Source organism: Lathamus discolor, chromosome 2 (genome assembly GCF_037157495.1).
Source record: "Lathamus discolor isolate bLatDis1 chromosome 2, bLatDis1.hap1, whole genome shotgun sequence".
In the NCBI taxonomy this organism is placed as follows: domain Eukaryota; kingdom Metazoa; phylum Chordata; class Aves; order Psittaciformes; family Psittacidae; genus Lathamus; species Lathamus discolor.
Genome location: NC_088885.1, coordinates 97,155,868 through 97,178,944, shown reverse-complemented (window position 1 = coordinate 97,178,944; position 23,077 = coordinate 97,155,868). Strand labels below are relative to the sequence as shown.

General features: G+C 41.7%; 2 protein-coding genes across 2 annotated transcripts in view; one reads left to right on the top strand and one right to left on the bottom strand.

Annotated features, from left to right (window-relative positions):
* The window catches only part of EXOC3 (exocyst complex component 3), a 29,460-nt gene extending 23,369 nt beyond the window's left edge, over positions 1-6,091 (bottom strand). Inside the window, exons 1-2 of the mRNA XM_065667811.1 lie at positions 5,985-6,091; positions 2,355-2,539 (exon numbers count right to left, since the gene is read on the bottom strand). Of these exons, the coding sequence (XP_065523883.1) occupies positions 2,355-2,498 (144 nt within the window). The 5' untranslated portion in view covers positions 2,499-2,539; positions 5,985-6,091. The remainder of the gene's footprint in view (positions 1-2,354; positions 2,540-5,984) is intronic.
* LOC136008472 (dynein axonemal heavy chain 5-like) overlaps positions 6,045-23,077 on the top strand; it is a 176,741-nt gene continuing 159,708 nt past the window's right edge. The window contains exons 1-9 of the mRNA XM_065667810.1: positions 6,045-6,498; positions 7,385-7,571; positions 10,642-10,742; positions 11,595-11,783; positions 11,887-11,961; positions 14,012-14,098; positions 15,487-15,558; positions 20,799-20,900; positions 21,759-21,945. Of these exons, the coding sequence (XP_065523882.1) occupies positions 7,409-7,571; positions 10,642-10,742; positions 11,595-11,783; positions 11,887-11,961; positions 14,012-14,098; positions 15,487-15,558; positions 20,799-20,900; positions 21,759-21,945 (976 nt within the window). The 5' untranslated portion in view covers positions 6,045-6,498; positions 7,385-7,408. The remainder of the gene's footprint in view (positions 6,499-7,384; positions 7,572-10,641; positions 10,743-11,594; positions 11,784-11,886; positions 11,962-14,011; positions 14,099-15,486; positions 15,559-20,798; positions 20,901-21,758; positions 21,946-23,077) is intronic.

Sequence of the window (23,077 nt, the reverse complement as noted above, 5' to 3'; positions counted from 1 at the left end):
GCAGTTGTAAGGCGTTTTTATACAGTACCTATTTACAGAACTGCTGCATTAACACATTTTTTCCCTACAGGAACTGAGGTAATTAGGATACTCAAACACTCTGGATATCATTCAAACACAATCTCTTGAAGCTGAGGATAAGGTATGTTAAAAATCACACGACCATTAACTGTTAGATACAATTTCTTCTGAGGCAGAACTTCAAGTATTACATATTCACACTTTTGCCTATTTAACTTTAGTAGAAACTTGATTATGTTCAACAGAAACAATCACTGATCTTAGTCACCAACACAAATCACCAAGAAAAATTCTCAACCCAGATATCCACCCATGTTCCGTTTGTGTTCTACCAATCACATAGGGCCAGGGAGGGGTGAGGAGTGGGGGAAGGGGGAGAGGCATGTCCTAGCATTGTGGACTTTGCTTCCTAGAATGTGTATTCATCATAGATTGGACCAACCCTCACCATAGTAAAAAAAAAAAAAAATCAAAACAACAAAACCAATCAACCAACCAAAAACCAACCAAAAACCCAAACAAAACCAAAGCCAAGCCATCCTAGAAACAGGGCTGTCCTGGGTTTACCAGGAGCCGTTTTGCTTCTTCTTAGTAGCTGTTTTTTTGACTTAGTAGCTCTGTGTTTTGACTTCCAGCCTGGGCAGAGAGCTGATAACACCGATTGTTTTTAATTGTTGTTAAGTAATGTTTATTCTGGCCAAGGACTTTGTGAGTCTCATGCTCTGCTGGGGACGAGGGGAGGCCGGGAGGAAGCAGAGATAGGACACCTGACCCAAACTAGCCAAAGAGGTATTCCATACCACAGCACGTCATGCCCAGGGAGGTAACTGGGAGTTACCCAGAAGGGCACACTCTCTCTTCGGGGGGGGGGGGGGGGGGGGGTCGAACTCGTTCAGCGGTGGTATCGTATTCTCTTGTTATTTTCTCTTATTATTATTATCATTGGTGGTAGCAGTAGTGATTTGTGTTATACCTTAGTTACTGGGCTGTTCTTATCTCAACCCGTGGGAGTTACATTCTCTTGATTCTCCTCCCCATCCCTCCAGGAGCGGAGAGGGTCGGGAGGGAGGGTGAGTGGATGAGCTGTGTGGATCGGTTTAAACCACGACAAGGGCTCAAAACACACATCTTTCTGGTCCTATCTAAAATAGTAATTCTTATGGGAAAAACTGCTTTGTCACTTACCATCACCTGTTTCAGGAATGCACCCTAAATGCATTTAAGAGATATTTTGCTTCTTTTTGGTATTTCTGACTATCTATAGATGACTGAAGGTAAGGTAACTTTATGAAAATGACATGGAAACTAGCCATAAAGTGGATTTAGGCATTTACAAAGCTTATGAAAATACATTTAGTCATCATTGTCTATAGAAGCATACAGTAACCAAATGACTGCTCATGTATTATAAATAGCTCACAGTAACTAAATAACTGATACATTATTAATAGACCCCACCACATGACTCCTGCCTTAAATCTGAAAAAAACAGTCCAAGTCATCAGCATAAGTTCCGTTTCTATGCTACAGACAAGAATTAACGTGCAATTTGCAAACACATTTTTTTCTCTGTGGAAGAAGACGGGGCCTCTTCTACTTCATCCAGCCTCCCATAGAGAAAGCGCCATCAAATACTTGTGGGATAAATCAACTTATTCTGAAGATTAGATATAGTGCATACCAGACATTTTTATCTTGTAAACCAAACAATATTTCCCAAAACACTAAGGTTCTACTCCAATTACTTAAGATAGCTGTCAAAATGACTGTTGGCTAATGAGTACGGGTGACAGAAGAAGTCACACAGAGACACTAAACACAGAATGACCTTACTCATATTTTAGGCTGTGTATGTGCACGTGTGTGCATGCACTCACATGTACACATGTGAATGAGAAGGGAATCACTGGGTACATTTTAGTCATCTTCCATAAACCTGTGTAACAGCCAGAGAGTAAACGAACTGACCTTTTTCAGATGCAGCCATTGATTTTTTGTTACAAGTTCAGTATTCAGTCATTAAGGTAAAGGTTAGCTGCCTGATAAGCTACACAGCATGAAGGAAGCTGTCCATGGAGAAACTGTCAAAGTTACAGGACATAAGAACATTTGAAATGCTTGAATAAAGTTTCATTAAGATGTACAGCATTCGGCTGTGTTACTTTCAGGACACAAAGTTTCTGTTTTGGACATAGATCAAAGATATATATCCATGGTTTAAAATTATGTGGATGAAGCCATAGAATCAAAAAGCAGAAGGGGAGGGAAGGGGGAAGTAAAGCAAGGTAAATTGATGCTGCACCACAGATACTCAGGTTTACCAAAGTTTGTACCTTGAGTCGAGCTTCTACTGAAGCCTTCTTACGAGCTTCCCTCCTGCGATACTGCTCCACTTTATCCAGCTGATCAGGACGCTGAAGCATTCCCGCTACTCTCTGAACAGCTGTTGCAACTGCTTCCCTATCTGTTTCCTCCATTGTTGATTAGGACCTCAAAATGCCTTCATAATTTAACAGTACTGAAAGGAAATATATATTTAGAAATAATTTTATTCTCATTTGATAGCTATGTGTCATTTCAAAGTTAATGACTGGAGAACTATGGCAGTAAAAACAGTGCAACTTGACAGAAGCATCATCAGACCATATTACAGAGTAGTACGCAGAACTATACAAGAATCGCACTTACAGTCAATTCTGTTTCATTAGGTTATCTATCTGAAATTCTCTCCTGTTACCATTTTTCCATTTGCCTTGCTCTCTGTAAGTTACAGAAACCAAACCAAAACCAACAACAAATATAAAACCACAAAAAACCGAACCAACCCCCCCATAAACCTCCACCAACAAAACCCTCGGCAAATCTTCATCTGAAAAAAACAGATTTTGTTTAATCAGAGAGTAGGTTTGCCTATTACAAGGGGAATAAGACAAGCACAAAGGAAACTTCTAACAGGTATAAGCAAAAATCCTAACTCTTCCTGAACTAGAGTCTGGTGGAGCTGAGAGAACCAGAGCCACCCTGCAGCAAGAGGTCAAATTTGCTACCACAAGTGGAGAGAAACATAGCTGTGCAAGCTCTAAACCCAGAGACTTAAGTATAAAGCACTTCCATTTAGACTTCTGATGGATGATTTTATTTTTTTTCCTACTCTTGTTTTCAGTTCTTCTCACAGAATCAGTCCATCAGAGGTGTAGGTATGCAAGGAAAAATTAATTAAGTATTCCACCTAAGTCTCCAGCAGAATTTCTAGTGATGTCAAGACACGCATGCAAACTACTATGCATGCGTGCATGCATACAGCAGTATGGGTCAAATTTGCTGTCCATCAAACTACACCTGTTCTCTCAAGCTTCCCTAGCTAACAGAAAGGAGGGAAGATCTCAGTTAACAAAGATGCAAGAACATGGTGTCCACAGAACTTCAAGGAAAACATCTGGAATTCCTCATTCCTTCCAATTTTTTTCTATTTGTGTCTCCAGTCTTGTAATCAAACATTACATTTTATATTCTGCTGCTAAATCTATAGATTATACTCTCCCATATCCATATTATTCCTTGAAAGATACCTACTTTCAAAGCAGTCTGCATTCATGTATCCAGCACATCACTTAATCTCAACAGAATAGTGAGCTGATGAATAACTGTGCCAAATGCACTGAACTAGAAGAGCAAAAGCAAGAAAACTCACGGACTGAGAGGACAGTTTCACAGGAAAAAGGAAACACCTCCTGCCCCCCAGCAAAAAAGCAAAACACAGCAAGGGAAGCAAAGGCAATTGCTCACCACCTCCCACTGGCAAACTACTGCTCCAAATAGTCTCTGAATAACAGCCACCCTGGAAGCCAAAAAACTCCCCTTCTTCCTCTACCCCATCTTTTACTGCTTAGCATGACATTATATGGTAGGGAGTTTCCCTTCAGCTGGTTTGGGTCAGTTGTGTTCTCTATCAGTCTCCTGCGCATCCCCAGCCTACTCAAGGGGAGTGGAGGACAGAGCACGAAAAAGAAAAAGCCTTGACACTGCACAAGCAGCCGTCAGCAATAGCCAACATGCTGGTGTGTTGTCAACACTGTTTTAGCTACAGATTAAAAACACAGCATCATAAAGGCTGCTATGAAGAAAGTTAACCCTACCCCAAGCAGGCTCAGTACAGCATCAGTACAATTAGTCATTTCAGAACTTGCTGGAATCAAAAAAGATTCCAAGACAGGTTTCCCAAGAGCTAGTATGTAAGACTATGTCTCAAATTCCTTCATCCAGTATCTCAACATCTGTATCTCTAGTACCTTCAAAAATCACATGTGTACATATGCATTTATTTCAGAATTATTTCTACAGCATAAACTCATGTCTGTCTTTACCTCCTCAGCTGTGCAACCATACCCATCACTTTTCTACCTAATGGCTGTTTAGCTCAAATGATGTTTCATTTCAAGAGCACGTAGTGAGGTGACGAGGGGGAATGGCTTTAAAATGAAAGAGGGTAAATTTAGATAAGATGTTAGGATGCTTTTTATTCTGAGGGTGGTAAGACACTGGAACAGGTTGCCCAGAGAAGTGGCAATGCTCCATCCCTGGCAGTGTTTAAGGCCAAGTTGGATGGGGCTCTGAGCAACCTAGTATAGTGTGTGGTGTCCCTGCCTGTGGCAGGGGTGTTGGAATTAGATGATCTTAAGGTCCTTTCCAACCCAAACCATTCTACAATTCTGTCACTTCGTACTCAACATGTCATTGTGAAGAATCTATTCCTAGCACTCACACTTTTGAATAACTACAGTGGTTTTGTTTAGCCCAACCATTTCATAGGATCATAAAAATCAACTAGGTTGGAGAACACCTTTAAGATCAAGTCCAACCATTACCCCGGAACTGACAAGGCCATCACTAAACCATGTCATGGAGGGCCTCATCTACATGGTTTTTGAACACTTCCAGGGACAAAAGCTGTTAGTGCTATATATGCAACTTTAAAAAAAATATTTTAAAACATGAATTTACTACAGAAATTATATCTGCAGTAGAGAGCTTTATACTGACTTACTGCCTTTATTAACAACTCTGACTTCATTCAGCAGAGTTAAGACAGCTTTAACCCACAGAGCCACTACCCAGGCACATTATCTAGACTTCGTGAACAAAATCAGCAGTCAGCACAGTGTAATCTAACCGATTACATACTAACTTGCTGAGGTGGACAGACTGTTGCACAACTACTAACCATTCAAAAGGAAGAACAAACTTCAAAAAAAAAAAAAACATGCCAGCTTTGCACAGAGGCTGTGAGTCAAAACCACAAACACCTTCAGAGCGAAGTACTGGGAGAAGCGAACAAAAGAAAGTCCCGAGCAGCCTTGGAAAGGCTTCAGCTGCAAGCACACCCTTATCCTCCGGCAGGGAGCCGAGCAGCCAGCCAGCGGGGCGACGCACTCACAGGGGAGGCCCCTGCCCACCCCAGAAGCCAGCTTCTGAGCTAGAGGCGAGCAGGGACACCCAGGTTTGGAACACAACCCCCCAAAACAAAGCCCGGAGGAAACCGTGGCACCCCCAGCCGGCAGCCCCAGCGCAGCCCAGCTCCTCCCGGCAGCACTCCTCATCAGAGATGGCTCAACTCGAATTACTTGCATTGACGCAGGTGCCCATCCTTGCCGAGCTGAAGGCGGACACCTGACCCCGGGCACGCAAAAAAGGCTGCAGGCCCGCCGCACCGAGCTCCATTGGGCCCGGCAGAGGCCCTCGGACGGCGCCCACGCCAGAAGAGCCCTCAGCACCCGCTTCGGCCTCATCATCCCGAGGGTCTCCCTGGATCAGCTCGGTTTGGCCCGTCCCATCCCACCTCCCGCCTTCCCCCTCCGCTTCCCGCTGACAGACTACGGTCGCGACATCCCTGCGGGAAGCGGCGCAGATTCGCTCACCGACCAGGGCACTGGTGCGGGGCGGAAGGAGCCACAGCTTCCACTCACCGGGACCAGCCCGCCCCGCGGGAAGGCACTGACAGGCCGGCAGCGCGCACGCGCCGGGAGCACCGCAAGCCGCGCAGGCGCAGAACGAAACAACCCCCTCCTCCTGCTTCCCCCTCCGTGGGTCTCCACTGCCGGTGGCCTGCGCGCATGCGCGTTGCTGCCCTTCGTCTGTGCACTGAAGTGGGGTGCGCCTGCCACCACCAGGGAAGCGGGGGGAAGATGGGGGCTCTTGATAACCGAAAAGGCTTCTGGAAGAACGGTTTATGCTGGTTTAGTGTCCGCGGAGCAGCGCTGCTTGGGCTCCCCGGGGGGCCTCGTCCCGGTGGCGGGACGGCGGAGTGGGGGAAGCCCACATTGCCTCAGAGCAGGCTCGGGGCTGTAGCCTGTGGGGCTACCGGTGGCACATCACTGTTTTCCTCCCTTAGGGGACTGTCAGTACTTTTGGGGTCTGATTCGAGGTCACCGGAATCGGTTAAAAAGATAAAGTGCAGAAGTCCCTTGCGGCATTAAACCTGTGAGTTTGAGTTGTACCCTGTTGCAGTGAAAGCTTGGGGTATCACCTGGAAAAGGAAACCTATGAAGTAAGGATGCTGCAGGTGGATAAGCTTAAAATCATGCCGTGCTTTTCAGATGCATGTGGAAGTGGCTTTGCCCGGCCGAGCAGTCAGAGACACTCAGCCGTGTCCTCACATGCTATTCACAACTTGGGTTGCTGTCACGCCTAGAAGAGCCGTGTTGAGGAGCGTGTAGTGGCTACGGGGCCGCAGCTCGCCACAGCCCCCCCTGGCTCTGCACAACAGTAACGCTGGGGCTCGGGGGAGCTGCTGGCTTAGGATTTAGTATACAAGTTGAGAAGAACTGCGGTGCATTTAGAAAGACAAGTAGCTATGACATCAGCATTGAGTTGGTGGATACGGGGGGAAACTGGGACAGCCGAGGTGCCTCCTGGGGACTGGTTTTGTGTACAGGTTGCTATAGTAGCTGCCAGCAACAGTCAATGCCTGGACACAAGGCAGGCTTTAAAGCCCGCTTCAGGTAAAGCAAGTGCTTCGGCCGCGCTCTGTATGCAGTGCTTTGCTGTGGGACCTGCGGGTGCCGCGTAAAACGGAGCTTAACCTGCCCCTCAACGTGTGAGTTCCTAACTGCAGCAGGCTGATCGGAGGGAAATGGCAGTTATGCGGCTAGAAATAAAGTTTTGGTAGCAGGCATCCTGACAGGAGCTTTTATCACTTTGTAAACTGCTTAGATCTTCTGATTTTAAATTAGCTACCAGAAATGGAGAGTATTTTCTTCTTTTCTTTGCTAGTCTATCATACTGGTGCAGTAACAGGGATAAAAGTACTGAAAGTGTGGTTGGTGGTTACCCTGTTACATTATCTGGTCATCTATTGTGGATTTAGGTTGGTTTTCGTGTGGCGGTGGAGATGGAGGAGGCTCTGGGAGATGAGACTGAATTAGGAGGAATTGTTGAGCGTAGTTCCTCTCCTGGTCACTCTGCACAGCAGGACTCAGAACAACTGAAAGCAGTGCAGCTTTCTTCCAAACCCAACATCGATCTCTGTCCACCTCTCATTGCTATAAAAAAAGGTAAGGAAGAAAATAACACTAAGTACTTCATGTTGCCTTTGTATGGAGAAAAAACCCAGGAACAAAATGGGAAACTAATTAAGTACAGTGTTCAAGTTTGTACTTATATATACTGAGTGGGCACATGCTATTCTGAATGTACTAGTGTAGGGACTCCAATGTGCAATTTTCAGCTTTATAAATAAACATGTACATAGAAAGAAATGCTTGTATATATATATATGTATTTGCAAAGTCATGCACAGTGCAACTCTGATCCCTTAGCAGATTTCCTAGTGTTGAATCATAGTAACATGATTAGAACCATTTTTCTGGCATTAAAATGAGTCATATTCTATAGTGTGGTATGTTCTATAATATGGTTTATAGTATGGCGTCTCTTTTCTGGAATGTATTAAGTGTGATAATAGGTTGAATAAGTGGGCATATATAAACACATAGGACCCGATGGGATGCACCCATGAGTGTAGAGGGATCTGACTGATGTCATTGTGAGGCCATGTTCAATAATTTTGGAATGCTTATGGCAACTGGTAGAGAGTCACGATACTGAGGTGTAAAGAAAGCAAATGTCCCTCCTGTCTCCAAGAAGGAGCACCTGGGGAACTACAGGCTAGGCAGCCTCACCTCAGTCCCTGGGAAGGTGATGGAGCAGTTAATCCTAAGTACCATTTCCAGGCACATGAAATATAAGAAGGATGATTGGGAGCAGCCATCAGGAGTTCATCAATGGAAGAAATGCTTGACTAGGTAGACCATGAGCCTGGATTTCAGGATGGCTACAAGACAATGCTGTGGCTGTTTATCCCATTACGAAGGGAAACTACACTCCCTTACAGGGAGTTGTTCTGTCTCCAGCATTAATTCTTCCAGCCACCTTTAACCCCTTCTGCAATTGAACCTTCTTGCTCTGCATGCCAGATTGTTCTTGGGTCACAAATTACCCCTGCTGAGCCGTTACAATTTTAATTTCCCCTTCAGTCCTGTAAGATCCTCACAGAGAAGCTAATGAAGTGTGAGCTGGTTGAGCACACAGTGAGAGGGATTGAAAACTGAACAGGCAGACCCAGAAGGTGGTGATCAGGGGCACAATGGAAGCCGGTAACTAGAGGTGTACCCCAGGAGTCAATACTGGGTCCCTGTTTAACACCTTCATTAGTAATCTGGATGATGGGTTAGAGTGTACCCCTAGCAAGATTGCTGATGACATGTAACTGGGAGGGGTTGGCTGATAAACTGGGGGATCATGCTGCCATCCAGAGGGACCTGGAGAAGCTGGGGACTTGGGCTGAAAGGAGCTTTGGGCAGTTCAACAGGGGAAGTGCAAAGTCCTGCACCTGGGGAGGAATAACCCTAGGTACCAGTACATGGTGGGGCGTGACCAGCTGAAAAACAGCTTGGTAGAAAAGAACCTGGGGGTCCTGGTGGACACCAAATGGGAGGTAAGGTAGCAATAGGCCTTTGTGTCCAAGAATGCTAATGATACTGTGGACTGGATGATGAGGATTGTTGCTAGCAGGTCAAGGGAGATGATCCATCCTCTCCTCAGCACTGGTGAGGCCTTGCTTGGAGCCCTGGGTCCAGTTCTGCTCAGTACAAGAGACATAGACATATACTTGGAGAGAGTCCAGTGAAGGGCAGCGAACATGGTGAATGCACTGGAGCATCTCTCCTACGAGGAGAGGCTGAGAGAGCTGGGACTGTTGGCCTCAAGGAGAGGAGGATAAGTGGGGATCTCATCAGTGCATATAAATACCTGAAGGGAGGGTGCAAAGAAGATGGAGACAGGCTAATTTTGGTGGTATCCAGTGGCAGGACCATAGGCAATGGGGACAAACAGAAATGCAGCAGGTCCTGTCTGAACATCAGGAAATGCTTTTTCACTGTGAGGGTGACCAAGCACTGGCACAGGTTACCCAGAGAAGTTGTAGACTCTCTCCATTCCTGGAGATACTTGGAAGTTGTATGGACATGGTCCTGGACAGCCAGGTCTAGCTGATCCTGCTTCGGCAGGGGTGTTGGACCAGATGACCTCCGGAGATCCCTTCCAATCTCAACCATTCTGTGATTCTGTGAGTAATACGCCATAATCAGGGAAAAACAGACACAATCTATCAATCTATGAAAAAAAAAAAAAAAGGAAATCAGTGCTATTGGAATATTAATTTTAGTCACAATCTCATAATTTATTTTGAATAGGTTTAAGAATAATTCCTGAAATTTAAGTGAGTTGCTGATTAGCACAATTTCATGCCCCACTGAGGATTCTATTTGCTCCTAAGGATGGGACCTAAATATCATCTTCTGAGAAATAAAATGGTTGCTTTTTCTTGGGCTAAACCAAAGCTGTAGCAATTACAAATAGTGTGGTTCAGTGCTTGTAAATAATTATATTTTTGAAGCTAAGTAAAATCATTTTTCTGTTAAGAAGAGATAAAGCAATATTTAGGAATGCTTTGTAATGAAAATATTTAGAAGAGAAATGGCAACTGACTGGAGATAAGTTATAAGTACTTAGGAAAACATGAATACTCTTATTTGTTACTTAAATTACTTCAAAATATTCAAATCCTAATTTCTAGGGAAAAAAAAAGGCATGCAATAGATTTTTTTTTTGTTACATAACTTGAAGGGCTCCAAAGCCTCATAAGGAGGCTTAAACAAGCAGCAGAAGATGGTTATACACTCTAATGATATATGGCCTGGTTTTATTGTGAATACTAGCAGTATTCATTCTTCAGATACTCCATGTACTCAAGTTGTCTTGCAAGCTTCTGTAAGTAGCAAGTTTGTCAGAAGTGCATGAGACTGACAATCAGAATTTAGATGAAGTAAAAGAAGAGGAGTAACTGGGTGAAAATAGCAAGGTGAAAAGTGACAGTGTTTCAGAATCTCTATTTTTCCAGGACTGATTTCTTAAAGCTAGTACCTTAAATTGCTTTTGCTTACCTCTATTGCTATTGGTAGGGATTGTTGGAATTGCACTTGAGATAAAAGCCATTATTAGACACCTTTTCCCACTAGCAGCTTCTGAGGCTGAATAATTAGTTTTGTCACTTCTTTTAACTAGACACAGAAAGTAAGCGTCGTAGATGTGGAGGGGAACTGAAGACAAGGAGCACTGAGCTAGCATCTGCTGCCACAGTATCACCTTTGACTGCTGTTCTTCCGGCAAGTGTTTTATGCTAAAATAGGTGGTGACTCAGCTACCTTTTTTCTGTTAAATTTTCTTCTGTACAGACTATTCTTGAAGTCTTCATTGACTAAAGTTTGTCCTCATACTGGAGGGCACTGAGTTTCTTCATTGTCTGTTAATTACAAGGAAAAAGAACAGTGAACCGCTCAAAAGCATATATAGTGTTAGGCCATTTACATTCTGTGCTCACACTGTGTGTTGCTGGGATTTTGGCTTTGGGGGTTTTTTTGATCATCCACTGGTTAATCCCCTTTCTTTGCCAAGATGAAAAGTAAAATTGGTTAAGAATATTTGAATAAGGTAATTCTGCATCAGGGCAGACATATGCAAAACGAAAGATCCACTTGTTGGCACGGAAGCCAGAGATGAAATGCTCAGTGGAGACTATTTTACCCGAATCTTTATTTTTTTTTGCATGGCTTCTGAAGATTGTCTGTTGATTTAAGAATGTTATTCACCATATCTATTTTCAGTCTTGTTCATGCTATTATGAAGATTTAAAAAAAATCCTTTGGCTACATAGATTTCCTTCTTTATCATTCTGCTACTAACATTATATGACCTGCATATTAAATATAAATTGTATATTTGTTCCAGTGGTGACTGCTTTTGTAGTGGATTTGTTTTAATTATTTCCTTTGAGAAATAATTCTGGCCCAACAAATTAATTATTACTGATCTTTTCCCTCTGCATTTCTTAGTTGTTTTTTTTTGTTTTATGTTCCTGCCTGAAGTAGTTTATGAAACCAGCTTAAAGATCAACATTATAAAATACAATCTTTAAGTGAGGAAAAAGAATCTCTCTATAACAAATTTTTGTTTTCTAGACAACTGGTAAAAAAAGTATAGTACTTTCCAGTGAAACTAGGAAAGAACTAGCCAAGCAAGCCAAAGTCACGAAAGAAGAGAGAAGAGCTCAGATAGATGAAAGATACAAGTATTTGATATCAAGATTAGCATATGGGATAGGCTTAAGTGAGCAGCAAGTGGAGGAGGCTGTTATTTCTGATGACAAGGTAAATATTAAATTAATGTTATTATTATTATTAAATGTATTACCATAATTTCCAGTTTTTGAAACTACTTCACAATTAACTACAATTGTAATTTTGTTTCTAGTTTCAACTTATAGAACAGTTCTTTGCCCCTAGTGGGATTAAAAAGTTGCTCTTCTTTTATCAAGATGTATTGCAGGTATGTTTCTGTTATTACTTTTGCAAAAGCAAAATTGCATTTTAAAAAAATTAATATGACTGTTGCAAAATTCAGAAAATCTGAACAGAGATTATATTTGCTATGCTTGCCAGTGGGGAAAGAACACACATGTTTGTATGTTGCCATCCTGGTTTACATGAGAACAGGAAAATGCCTTGTGGCATGGTTTGATACTGGTTTTGTTAAAAATGGCCAAATAAAGTAAAAATCCAAACTTCAAAAGTTATAAAGTGAGGCAGTGTTCACGGTATTCAGAGTTTAAAAATACTAAATTAGTCAGCATAAGTATTATAGGGATGTATAAGAACCATTTTGTCTTCTACTTTTGTTTTGAACTGCACCACCTGCACTATGGACAAAGCAATCATTAAAGAGGGTGAAAAATAATGCAATTTCTTTCTAAAGTAAGGTGCCTTCATGTTCATGGCCTATTCTGTGGAATATCATCTTAAACTTGGAAAACATGTGGTTCCCAAGATGTATTTCTCTCCCTTTCAATTCTGAGAAGCCTCTTCATAAAACGTACAATCATTGTTCCACTTCCACTCAGTGGAACAGATAATCAGGAGGTGCTAAGTGACCTTGAAATTGCCTAATGTGACTGTGTGAGCTTCCTGAACTGCAGAAGTCCTTCCTCAGGCCTTTCAGGTGATGTCATTGAGGAGACATGAGGGTGAGCTAACTCACCGTATGGTGAGGCTTGTTGGGGAGGAAAACCAGTTGATAATGCTTAATCCTCAGTTAAGTGCAAGAATGAATTACAGATTCATTATAACCTAGATAAGTTAAAAGAACTTTGGGTGGTACTGGAAGTGCTTGAAGACTTTGCAAAGCACAGAATCAGCTTAGCTGTCAAAACAGTTTAATTAGTTTTTCCTTTCATTGGGACTGTGTATGTACGTTTCCGGGATGAATCTATTGATCTCTGACTTAAATCAAGATGAAACTAAAAATCTTGAAATTATTTTCCTTAACTGAAAAACCAAAAATAAATGCCCAGTTTGGGTTAAGTCGAACGTTTCATTTCTGCATCTAATTTTGTTTTATTTTGGTCTTTTTAACCATTAAAATATCAATTTTTGAAAATTTTGTTGCAAAAGCAGCATAGTATAAAAAATAAAGTGTCTGATGGAAAGTACGAATGCCATCTCTAGCATCTTTCACCCCATCCTGATGAGCCAAGAGATCTCATTAAACTGACTATTTTGTCAACAGTTTGGTTGCAAACATATTCGAGAATTGGAGATTACTCAAGGGCAGTATCATACATGCTTGCCATGTTCTTCCCCATTTTTGGTCATTCTTGGAGACAAAATACTGGCTAGGACAGACTGTTGTCCTGACCTAGTAAACATGTTCTTACCAGGAGTTATCAAAAATCCTTTCTCCAGTTCTCCTCCTCTCTCTTTCTCCAGCTTGGGTGTGTGTTTTTCGCTTGAGACTGTGCACAGGGGTTAGAAAATGCTGGTTTGGGGTGGAAATGGGGAGCCACCATGTGTGTCATACATCACATATTTAGTCTAGCAGGAGCTGAACATTTCACTTTTTATGGAGAGGCCTTTCTTCATCTTGAAAGAGAAATACACGTGAGGCTTCTTCCACTTATTTTCTGTTACATTCTTCCAAGTTTCAACAGATTATTTTCCAAAGTGTGTGACAGAAAATTAGACAAAAGGAAGTCTTTATTGTTGCTTCAAAGAGAAGAGTTTGAAGATACATCTCAGTGGAGAGGGACCAATGGCTGCAAAAGAGAAAGTTGCTCTGGAAAACACTTCCGATTTAATTTCATTTATTTTTTTCTGAGAATTTTTTGCCCTCTTCTTCTTTGATTTTATTTTATTTTTTCTCAAAGAGCAGGGCTATGAAGCTGTTAACCAGGGACTGTGAGATTCATGCAAAGCTTATTCTCCAGATTAAGCCAACCTCACTCACTCAGAATAAGTTTAGGTATAATTCACATACTCAAATGCAATGAGGTATTTGTATGATAATAGTTTTATTAACCTTTTGTTTATAATTTAATTACTAGCAGAAGTTGAATGCATCATTGAGGTCTGATGGGTCAACAAACAGTTTGCTTCAGAAGAAGTTATTTATTACTATGGGTTCTACTGAGGTATGGTTGAAAAATTCATTAGATGACATTTGAAAAATAAAATATTGAAAAAACCTATCAGTTGTTCAGTGTTAAAAAGCTTTTTGCAATTCTTGGATAGATATTTAAGTACTTAGTCCATGTTCTTCTAATGGGAGCAGAGGCTGTAATTCATCTATAAAGAAATAATGATTAGTGGATTTGACCATGTGAGAGTACTGCAGGTCAAATAAACCCTTGTCAAAAATTTGCAGATCCTAACATTTTTGTTAATGACTGCAGGTTAAGTGTTTTTCTAGTGCTTGTGCACTTCTAGCTTAAAAGTGCAGTTCTCAGTGGTTTTGTATTTCCTTTCATATTATAATACTGCACATTACTCCAAAAATGCCTTTAATAATTCCTTTATTGCATTCAGATTCTTACAATGACCTCCTGACTGTAATGTCTAAGCATTATTCAGTGTGTATTCAGAGTAGTCAGTAAGATTTCTGATTAATTTCTTTCTTTCCATCTCTTTTGGGGGGAATCAGGTGTACCATATACAATTTTCTTTGAATACGGCATGGTGATGTCTTCCCCCCCCCCCCCCCCAAGGAGCCTATATTAACATTGTTATGTAAAAAAGACATAGCTGAAGAATTCCTTCTTGCTTTCAGAGGAGAAGTCAAGTTCATTCCTCTGCCAATTGCACCAATTTGAATGGCTTTTCAATTTTATTACAGTTGAATTATTATTAGATTTAATAGATTAAAAATAGGTATTGTTGCAGTACTGATTTGAAACTTTGATATTATGTCAGCCCATCAAAAAGATGAAAATACATGTTGAAAAGTATTTGGATCAGGCATTTTTAGTAATCTTTTAAGTTCCCTTTTAAAAAAATTAAATGTCATTCTAAGATGATCCATGCTGGTCTAAGTATCTATGAAAAGTAATTTCAATGTTTGAAAGCTGAGGATGTCTTTAGGGTTTTTTAGGGAATAGATGTTGGCAGATTCTGAAAGGGATTAGTCAATCACATGGATAGGTCCATAAATGAATACTAAAATTACTAGACAGGAATATGTTATCTACCAGCTGTCGTACAATGATCTCAGGTACTCAGGAAATACAAGAGGAATGGAGCCCAGGAAACAGCCTAGCTCATGAGCTATTCCTGAATGGCATTTTCTTGGTGGAGATGCAGTACTGAACTGGTCTGCCCAAAAGGGCATTTTGACTTTCTTATGCCAGATGGAGAAAAAGGATTTTATTTGAGAGGGACATATTTTCAAATATCCTACAAATAGTTCACTACCTTTTTAAGTAATATTTTTTTTACGATTTTATTTTCAGCATGTTTTAAAGTTAATTATTTTTACTGTACACATGTATTCTTTCTAACCATATGCATTTTGTCCTTTTTACAGGACTTCACAGGAACTTGTGCATTTTTCCTAAGGATATCAGATAAAGTTGTAAGTGTGTCAAATGTTTCCCAGGTAAGACCAAAATCATGCAGTTATTGCAGTCTACTTAATATTTTCTTAGATCTTTATTCATGCAGCCAGGGTCAGAATGCTTTCACAAAAATGCCTAGTTCTATTTAATAGAAGTTCTTTTCATCTGAATAAGTATTTATGATAAAGTAATGGCCTAATGATTTGGATGTTAGCAACTGCAATATTATTACTAAAACCAAAATTTTAATTAATAAAAATTATTAATCAGTCATTAAAACATATATCTTAATGGCAATAGGGAATAAAGACTGAAACCAGGATGTTTTCTTTTAAATATGAGCCTAAATTATGGAAATGCCACATTTAAATAACTGTATCTTTTGAAATAACGATCATAGTTGAAACTAACTGAAGCAAGGTTTTCCTCCCCCAGTAGCTTTGGCTGTGTATAAAGTACCTGTAACAGCCTTTACTGACTTTCAGAGATACTCATGTTCTTGAGAAATACTTGCAATAGAAGATCATCCAGATACTAACAACTAAGAATAGACATTAACATTAAAAAAAATAAAATGTAATAAGCCTGAAATAATATTCTCAAAAATATCGATGCCTTCATTTTTATGCTGTACAGATTTTTCTCCTTATTAATCACTAATATGTTGATGTGTTCCATTTGAGCAGGCCAAAGCTGTAGTAAATTTGTTCTCCAGCTGCAGTCATGGAAATTAATACTTCAGTTATTCTCAGTCACTTGCTTTGTAAAAATATTTTTACAAATATGTCATCCAGGGGTGCAAAAGTAATGTCTAGCACCCTTCCAGTTCTCATGCCCTGTCAGTCCTGCTGTGCTGCTTCAGTTGAATACCTGTCAGAATGGTTGTCCAAACTCTTCAGTTAGCTGCCTTGGTGGCTTCTCTCTGTAGTTCTCTAGTAATTCCCTTCTTTTGGCAGGGGCTGTCATGTAGCTGTCATCAAACTTTATCCCCCATGTGAGGCAGTATATTTAGAAGCTATTGAAGGTAAAACAAGCCCTATTTTTCAGTCAGCCAGTCTTCACACTGATAAGGCTTGAAGACCATTACCCTTGCCCCATTACTACAGTGCCTGACAAAGAGTCCCTCTCCAGCATCCGTGTAGGCCCCTTTCAGATACTGGAAGGCTGCTATGAGGTCTCCATGCATCCTTCTTTTCTCTGGGCTGAACAGCCCCAACTTTCTCACCCTGTCTTCATACAGGAGGTGTTCCAGCCCCTGATCATCCTTGTGGACCTCCTCTGGACTTGTTCCAACAGTTTCATGTCCTTTTTATGTTGAGGACACCAGCACTGTACACAATACTCCAAGTGAGGTCTCATGAGAGCAGAGTAGAGGGTCAGGATCACCTCCTTTCACTTGCTGGTCATGCTGCTGGTGAGGCAGCCCATCATTGGTTGCAGCCAGTGTACGATTGGTTCTGAGCTGCGAGTGCACACTGCTGGCTCATGTTCATTGACTATTTGAGTTAGAAGAGACCTACAATGATCATCTAGTTCAGATGCCTGACCACTTCAGGACTGACCAAGTTCAAGCATGTTGTGAAGGACATTGTCCAAATGTTTCTTAAACACTGGCAGGCTTTGAGCATTGACCATGTCTTTAGGAAGCCTTTTCAAGTGTTTGACCAGTGAAGAAGTGCTTCCTAAGCTTAAGTTCATTAACAATGAACTGGAGAAAACTGTGCAACCAAGAGAGGCATTTCTTGCCTGATATATTTGTTGTCCTTTCTTTAGGCATTTATTGTAGATGGAAGCTGTTTCTCTAAAAAGGAAATACAGACATATTATTGTCTTAAGTTTAATTAATGCACTGATGTTAAATGTTTAATTTTAATTGTTCGCTGGAATGTTGCTACAATGTTGGACAGACTCTTCCAGTGACTCAAACATAAAGACAAGTCTGGGAATTTCCAATTGAATTTTAAGGGGTTTGGGTTTTTCAGTCACGGGCTGCTGTATGGGACACCTGGTTTGCTGGTGACAGGCGGGATACACCAGTCCCAGAGAAGAAAAAGGGTTTTGGGGCAGGAGTTAGCAGGGCTTATTGACAGGGCTTTAAACTAGTTATGAAGGGGGGAGGGGATTTAACTGGGCCTGTTGGGGACAAGCCCAAGAGGAACATGCTAGGATGACGGGCTAAGGAGGACTATCAATCTCTTGTTTCACTTGTGGGAAAGGATAGCTTTTTAGACCCTGTCCCGCAGGGGAAAAAGGGTACTAGGACTGGCTCCCTGAAATGCCTGTACACCAATGCACGCAGCATGGGGAATAAACAGGAGGAGTTAGAAGTCTGTGTGCGGGCTAAAGGTTATGATCTAGTGGCGATTACAGAGACATGGTGGGACAGTTCACATGACTGGAATGTGGTCATGGATGGCTATGTCCTTTTTAGGAAAGATAGGTCAGCGAAGCGAGGTGGTGGAGTTGCTCTTTACGTGAGAGAGCAACTAGAATGTATTGAGTTCTGTCCGGGGTCGGATGAGGAGCAAGTGGAATGTCTGTGGGTACGAATCAAGGGGCAGACTGGCACGGGTGATACAGTTGTGGGGGTCTATTACAGACCTCCTGATCAGGACGAAGGAGTTGATGAGGCTTTCTACAGGCAACTGGAAGTAGCCTCGCGACTACATGCCTTAGTCGTCGTGGGGGACTTTAACTACCCCGATATTTGCTGGAAGACACACACAGCCAGTCATTCACAGTCTAGGAGGTTCCTGGAGTGCATTGATGATAATTTCTTAATGCAAATGGTGGACGTACCAACTAGGAGAGCAGCGCTGCTAGATTTAGTACTCGCCAACAAGGAGGGTTTGGTCGAAGTGGTGACGGTCAATGGCAGCCTTGGCTGCAGTGACCATGAGATGGTGGAGTTTAGGATCCTGTGTGGGAGGAATAGAATACCTAGCAAAGCCACAGTTCTGGATTTCCGAAGGGCCAACTTTGGCCTCTTCAGTCAACTGCTAAGGGAAGTCTCATGGGAAAGTGTACTAGGCGGTAAAGGGGCTCAAGATAGTTGGTTAGCATTCAAGGACCGCTTCTTCCAAGCTCAGGATCGGAGCGTCCCAATGAGTAGGAAGTCAAGTAAGGGATCTAGGAGACCGGCGTGGTTAAACAAGGAGCTGCTGGGCAAACTTAAGTGGAAAAGGAGAATCTATGGATTATGGAAGGAGGGGCTGGCCGCTTGGGAGGAATATAGGACAGTTGTTAGAGGATGTAGGGAGGCAATTAGGACAGCTAAGGCCTCCTTGGAACTCAATCTTGCTAGTCGGGTTAAAGACAATAGAAAGGGCTTCTTCAAATACATAGCAAATAAAACTAACACAAGAGGCAATATAGGCCCACTGCTGAACGAAGTGGGTACCCTGGAGACAGAGGATATAAAGAAGGCAGAGGTGCTGAATGCCTTCTTTGCCTCTGTCTTTACTCCTGCAGACTCTCGCCGAGGGCCCCGGATTTCTATAGCCCCAGAAGGAGTCAGGACAAAGGAGGAGTTTGCTTTGGTAGATGAGGATTGGGTTAGGGATCAGCTATGCAAACTGGACATCTGTAAATCGATGGGTCCGGATGGAATGCACCCACGGGTGCTGAGGGAGCTGGCGGAGGTCATTGCTAGGCCACTTTCCATCATCTTTGGTAAGTCGTGGGAAACGGGCGAGGTGCCTGAGGATTGGCGGATGGCAAAGGTCACACCAATCTATAAGAAGGAGGACCCGGGTAATTATAGACCGGTCAGCCTTACCTCCATCCCTGGAAAGATGATGGAACAACTTATTCTTGACTCCATCACTAGGCATATCAAGGATGAGGGGGTCATTAAGAACAGCCAACATGGTTTTATGAGGGGGAAGTCATGTATGACCAACCTTATAGCCTTCTATGAGGAAGTGACTAGGTGGAGGGATGATGGTAGAGCGGTAGATGTAGTTTTTCTTGATTTCAGTAAGGCATTTGATACTGTCTCCCACAGCATCCTCATAGATAAGCTAAGGAAGTGTGGGCTTGACGATCAAGTAGTGAGGTGGATCGAGAACTGGTTGAAAGGAAGAAGGCAGAGAGTTGTGGTCAATGGCGCAGAATCTAGCTGGAGGTCTGTGACTAGTGGAGTTCCTCAGGGGTCGGTGCTGGGACCGGTGCTGTTTAATATTTTCATCAACGACCTGGATGAGGGAACTGAGTGTATCCTCAGCAAGTTTGCTGATGACACAAAACTGGGAGGAGTGGCTGACACACCTGAGGACTGTGCTGCCATTCAGCGAGACCTGGACAGGCTGGAGAGTTGGGCGGGGAGAAACTTGATGAAATTTAACAAGGGCAAGTGTAGAGTCTTGCATCTGGGGAAGAACAACCCCATGTACCAGTACAGGTTGGGGGTTGACCTGCTGGAAAGTAGTGAAGGGGAGAGGGACCTGGGGGTCCTGGTGGATAGGAGGATGACCATGAGCCAGCAATGTGCTCTTGTGGCCAAGAAGGCAAATGGCATCTTAGGGTGCATTAGAAAGGGAGTGGTTAGTAGGTCAAGAGAGGTTCTCCTCCCCCTCTACTCAGCCTTGGTGAGGCCGCATCTGGAATATTGCGTCCAGTTCTGGGCCCCTCTGTTCAAGAAGGACAGGGAATTGCTTGAAGGAGTCCAGCGCAGAGCCACAAAGATGATTAAGGGAGTGGAACATCTCCCTTATGAGGAGAGGCTGAGGGAGCTGGGTCTCTTTAGCTTGCAAAAGAGGAGACTGAGGGGTGACCTCATCAATGTTTACAAATATGTAAAGGGTAGGTGTCAGGATGATGGAGCTAGGCTTTTTTCAGTGATATCCAGTGATAGGACAAGGGGCAATGGGTGTAAACTGGAACATAGGAAGTTCCACGTTAACATCAGGAAGAACTTCTTTACTGTAAGAGTGACAGAGCACTGGAACAGGTTGCCCAGGGGGGTTGTGGAGTCTCCTACACTGGAGATATTCAAGGCCCGCCTGGACAAGTTCCTGTGTGATGTACTGTAGGTTACCCTGCTCTTGCAGGGGGGTTGGACTAGATGATCTTTTTAGGTCCCTTCCAACCCTTGGGATTCTGTGATTCTGTGATTCTGTGAATTTTAGTCTATGTTCTATCCAAATTCAGTAGCTGAATTTCATGTAAACTATGTAGTTCTGGACTAAATATATGTCTTCCACATGTCTGAATTTCATTCAAATAGTATAATGTTGGAGAAGGTCACATGCACTCTGCTAATTTTTGTTTCTTCCCAAAGGAGGTGAATTTTGGCATGTTTGATTGTAGTAATGGAAATATCCTTCAGGGCCTGGAATTTTTCTTGTCCCAAATCATGATACCAGCACTTAAATCACAACAGGTAATCAAATAGCTAGTCTTCTTCTCAAGAACATGTGGAATTAAGGTAAATGGCAGCTTCTGTTCTATTTGTGCATCAATTGAACATAACAGAGGATACAAAAAGATTAAAGTCTAATATAGGATAGTTATGGGACTTATTCAATTTGTATGTTTGAATTTCATATAGTTATGGTTTATTTTCAAGCAATAGCACCAGCTGTAATGCTCATGACAAAGGACAACATAGTTGTCTAGCAGCCATAATAAGGTAAAATTGTGATGACTTTATTAGAACTAGATTAAGCTGGCAATGAAAGAAGAGTCAAATCCTTCTGGCAGGTCAAGGCACTGGTATTTGATTTTATTCTGGAGTGTGAGCAGCAACCACTGTATCACAACCAAAGTATCCTGCTTCTTTGAGTTGTCCTTGTTCTGTGGCACTCACAAAGCATCGCAGTTGGTTCTGTTGCCTCCAGAAGTACACACTAGAGGCAGGATATATAATGAAGCTCAGTGTCTGTCAAGAATGATGTTGTCGTATGCTGTTACCATATGCTACCATTTTCTCTAACTCAGGAGCAGGAAGGGAGATTAGATACTTTTCTCTGTTCAGAGAGAGCCAAATCAGACTGAAATAAAAAAAAAAAAAAGAAAAATATATCAATTCAGTGTGAAGACAGTGAGAGCAGGGAGACATTTTTATTTCTTGAGAGCTTCTTGCTTGTTTGTTTCTTCTTGTGTAGCAGAATAATTAAATCAGTGCACATTTACGTTACAGTATAGATGAACGTGTTTTAAAAGGCATACAGATAAATCTTTATATACTGGCACACTTTCACTTTTATGATTTTTTTTTCATAAATCATAAAATTATCAGAACTGGGGAGCTGTGAAAGAAGGTTTGAAGAACAGCCAGATACAAGACTTTCTGTACTCAGTGGATAAATTTGTGGGTATTTTGTCATCATCAAGACGGAACATAGAAGATAAAATTCAGCTCACAAAAGTGGACATTGATATTTATGTCAGCAACTTACAGAACCCATCTGACTACATAACTGCAGGTGAGTAATTCCTATGGCAAAGCAAGCACAGTGACGCTGCTTATTAAATAAATGTTATATCATTAGTTAAAATTTACTTTGAAGAATTAATTCATCTTCCCTGAGCTATATGCATTTTTTCTGCTTACTCTTGCCAAGTTTCTGACTGTGTAATCATAAAATCATTAATCATTCTCCTATCCTTTAATTCATAAATCTTTAAGGATTAGGTAGTTCCTTGGCATATCATGTATGCAGTGGCCTCTGTTCCTCCAAGTTTGCTGGCCAAGTAGTTGCTGAGTGAAACACCTACTAGTGTGTATACCCTTCATTTTCTTTGATACTAAGAAAACCCTGTCCAATATTAAGTCTGTCTCTGAGGGCTGTGAGTCAAAACAAGATGTATTTATTAAAAATTACATGTAGATGTATATGTATATGTGAGAAAAGAGTAGTTGTGTCTCTTTGAACAATAGCTTTCCACCACTTCTTATCAACACATGGATTTTCAGGGTGATTAATGCCATACTTCAGCAATCCCTCTCAACCCTCCATAAGCCAAGACAAGACAGCTTCCACAGAAGAACTAATGACTCTTAAGACAATAATGTTATATAGCTGGACAAGTTCTTTAGATCCATTTAGTAGTACAATCTCCATGACTCATAAATATAATGCACCAAGTGAACTTGACTCTTTCATCTGCTGGGGCAATCTAAAGGATTTGCTGACTTATACATTATAGTGGGGTTACTTGTGACTATTAATAATGGTGTCCATTACAGGATGTCTTTAATAAGGAATAGGCTGCAGTGGCAGAAAGCAAAAAATGTGAAATAACCTTTACTTACAAAATACAAGCAGAAAAATACACACATAATAGTTAATGCATTTCTTGGACCTCTGAAACATGATTCTTCCAAAACCACATGGCTGTATTTTTTTCCCCTTACAAGGTCGCTTAATTTTTAACTATTTCTGTAGTAAAGGATATGCAATAGTAACAGGGTAGGTAGATAAAAGTTGTATGTGTGTGTATCTTGTTGCTACAATCTTAATCTTTGCCCGTTGCTGATCAGTGATTTGAATATACTCAGCTTACGTAGAGTCTCAGCTTATATTTGACAAGGACATTTCACTTCTGTAGTTAAAA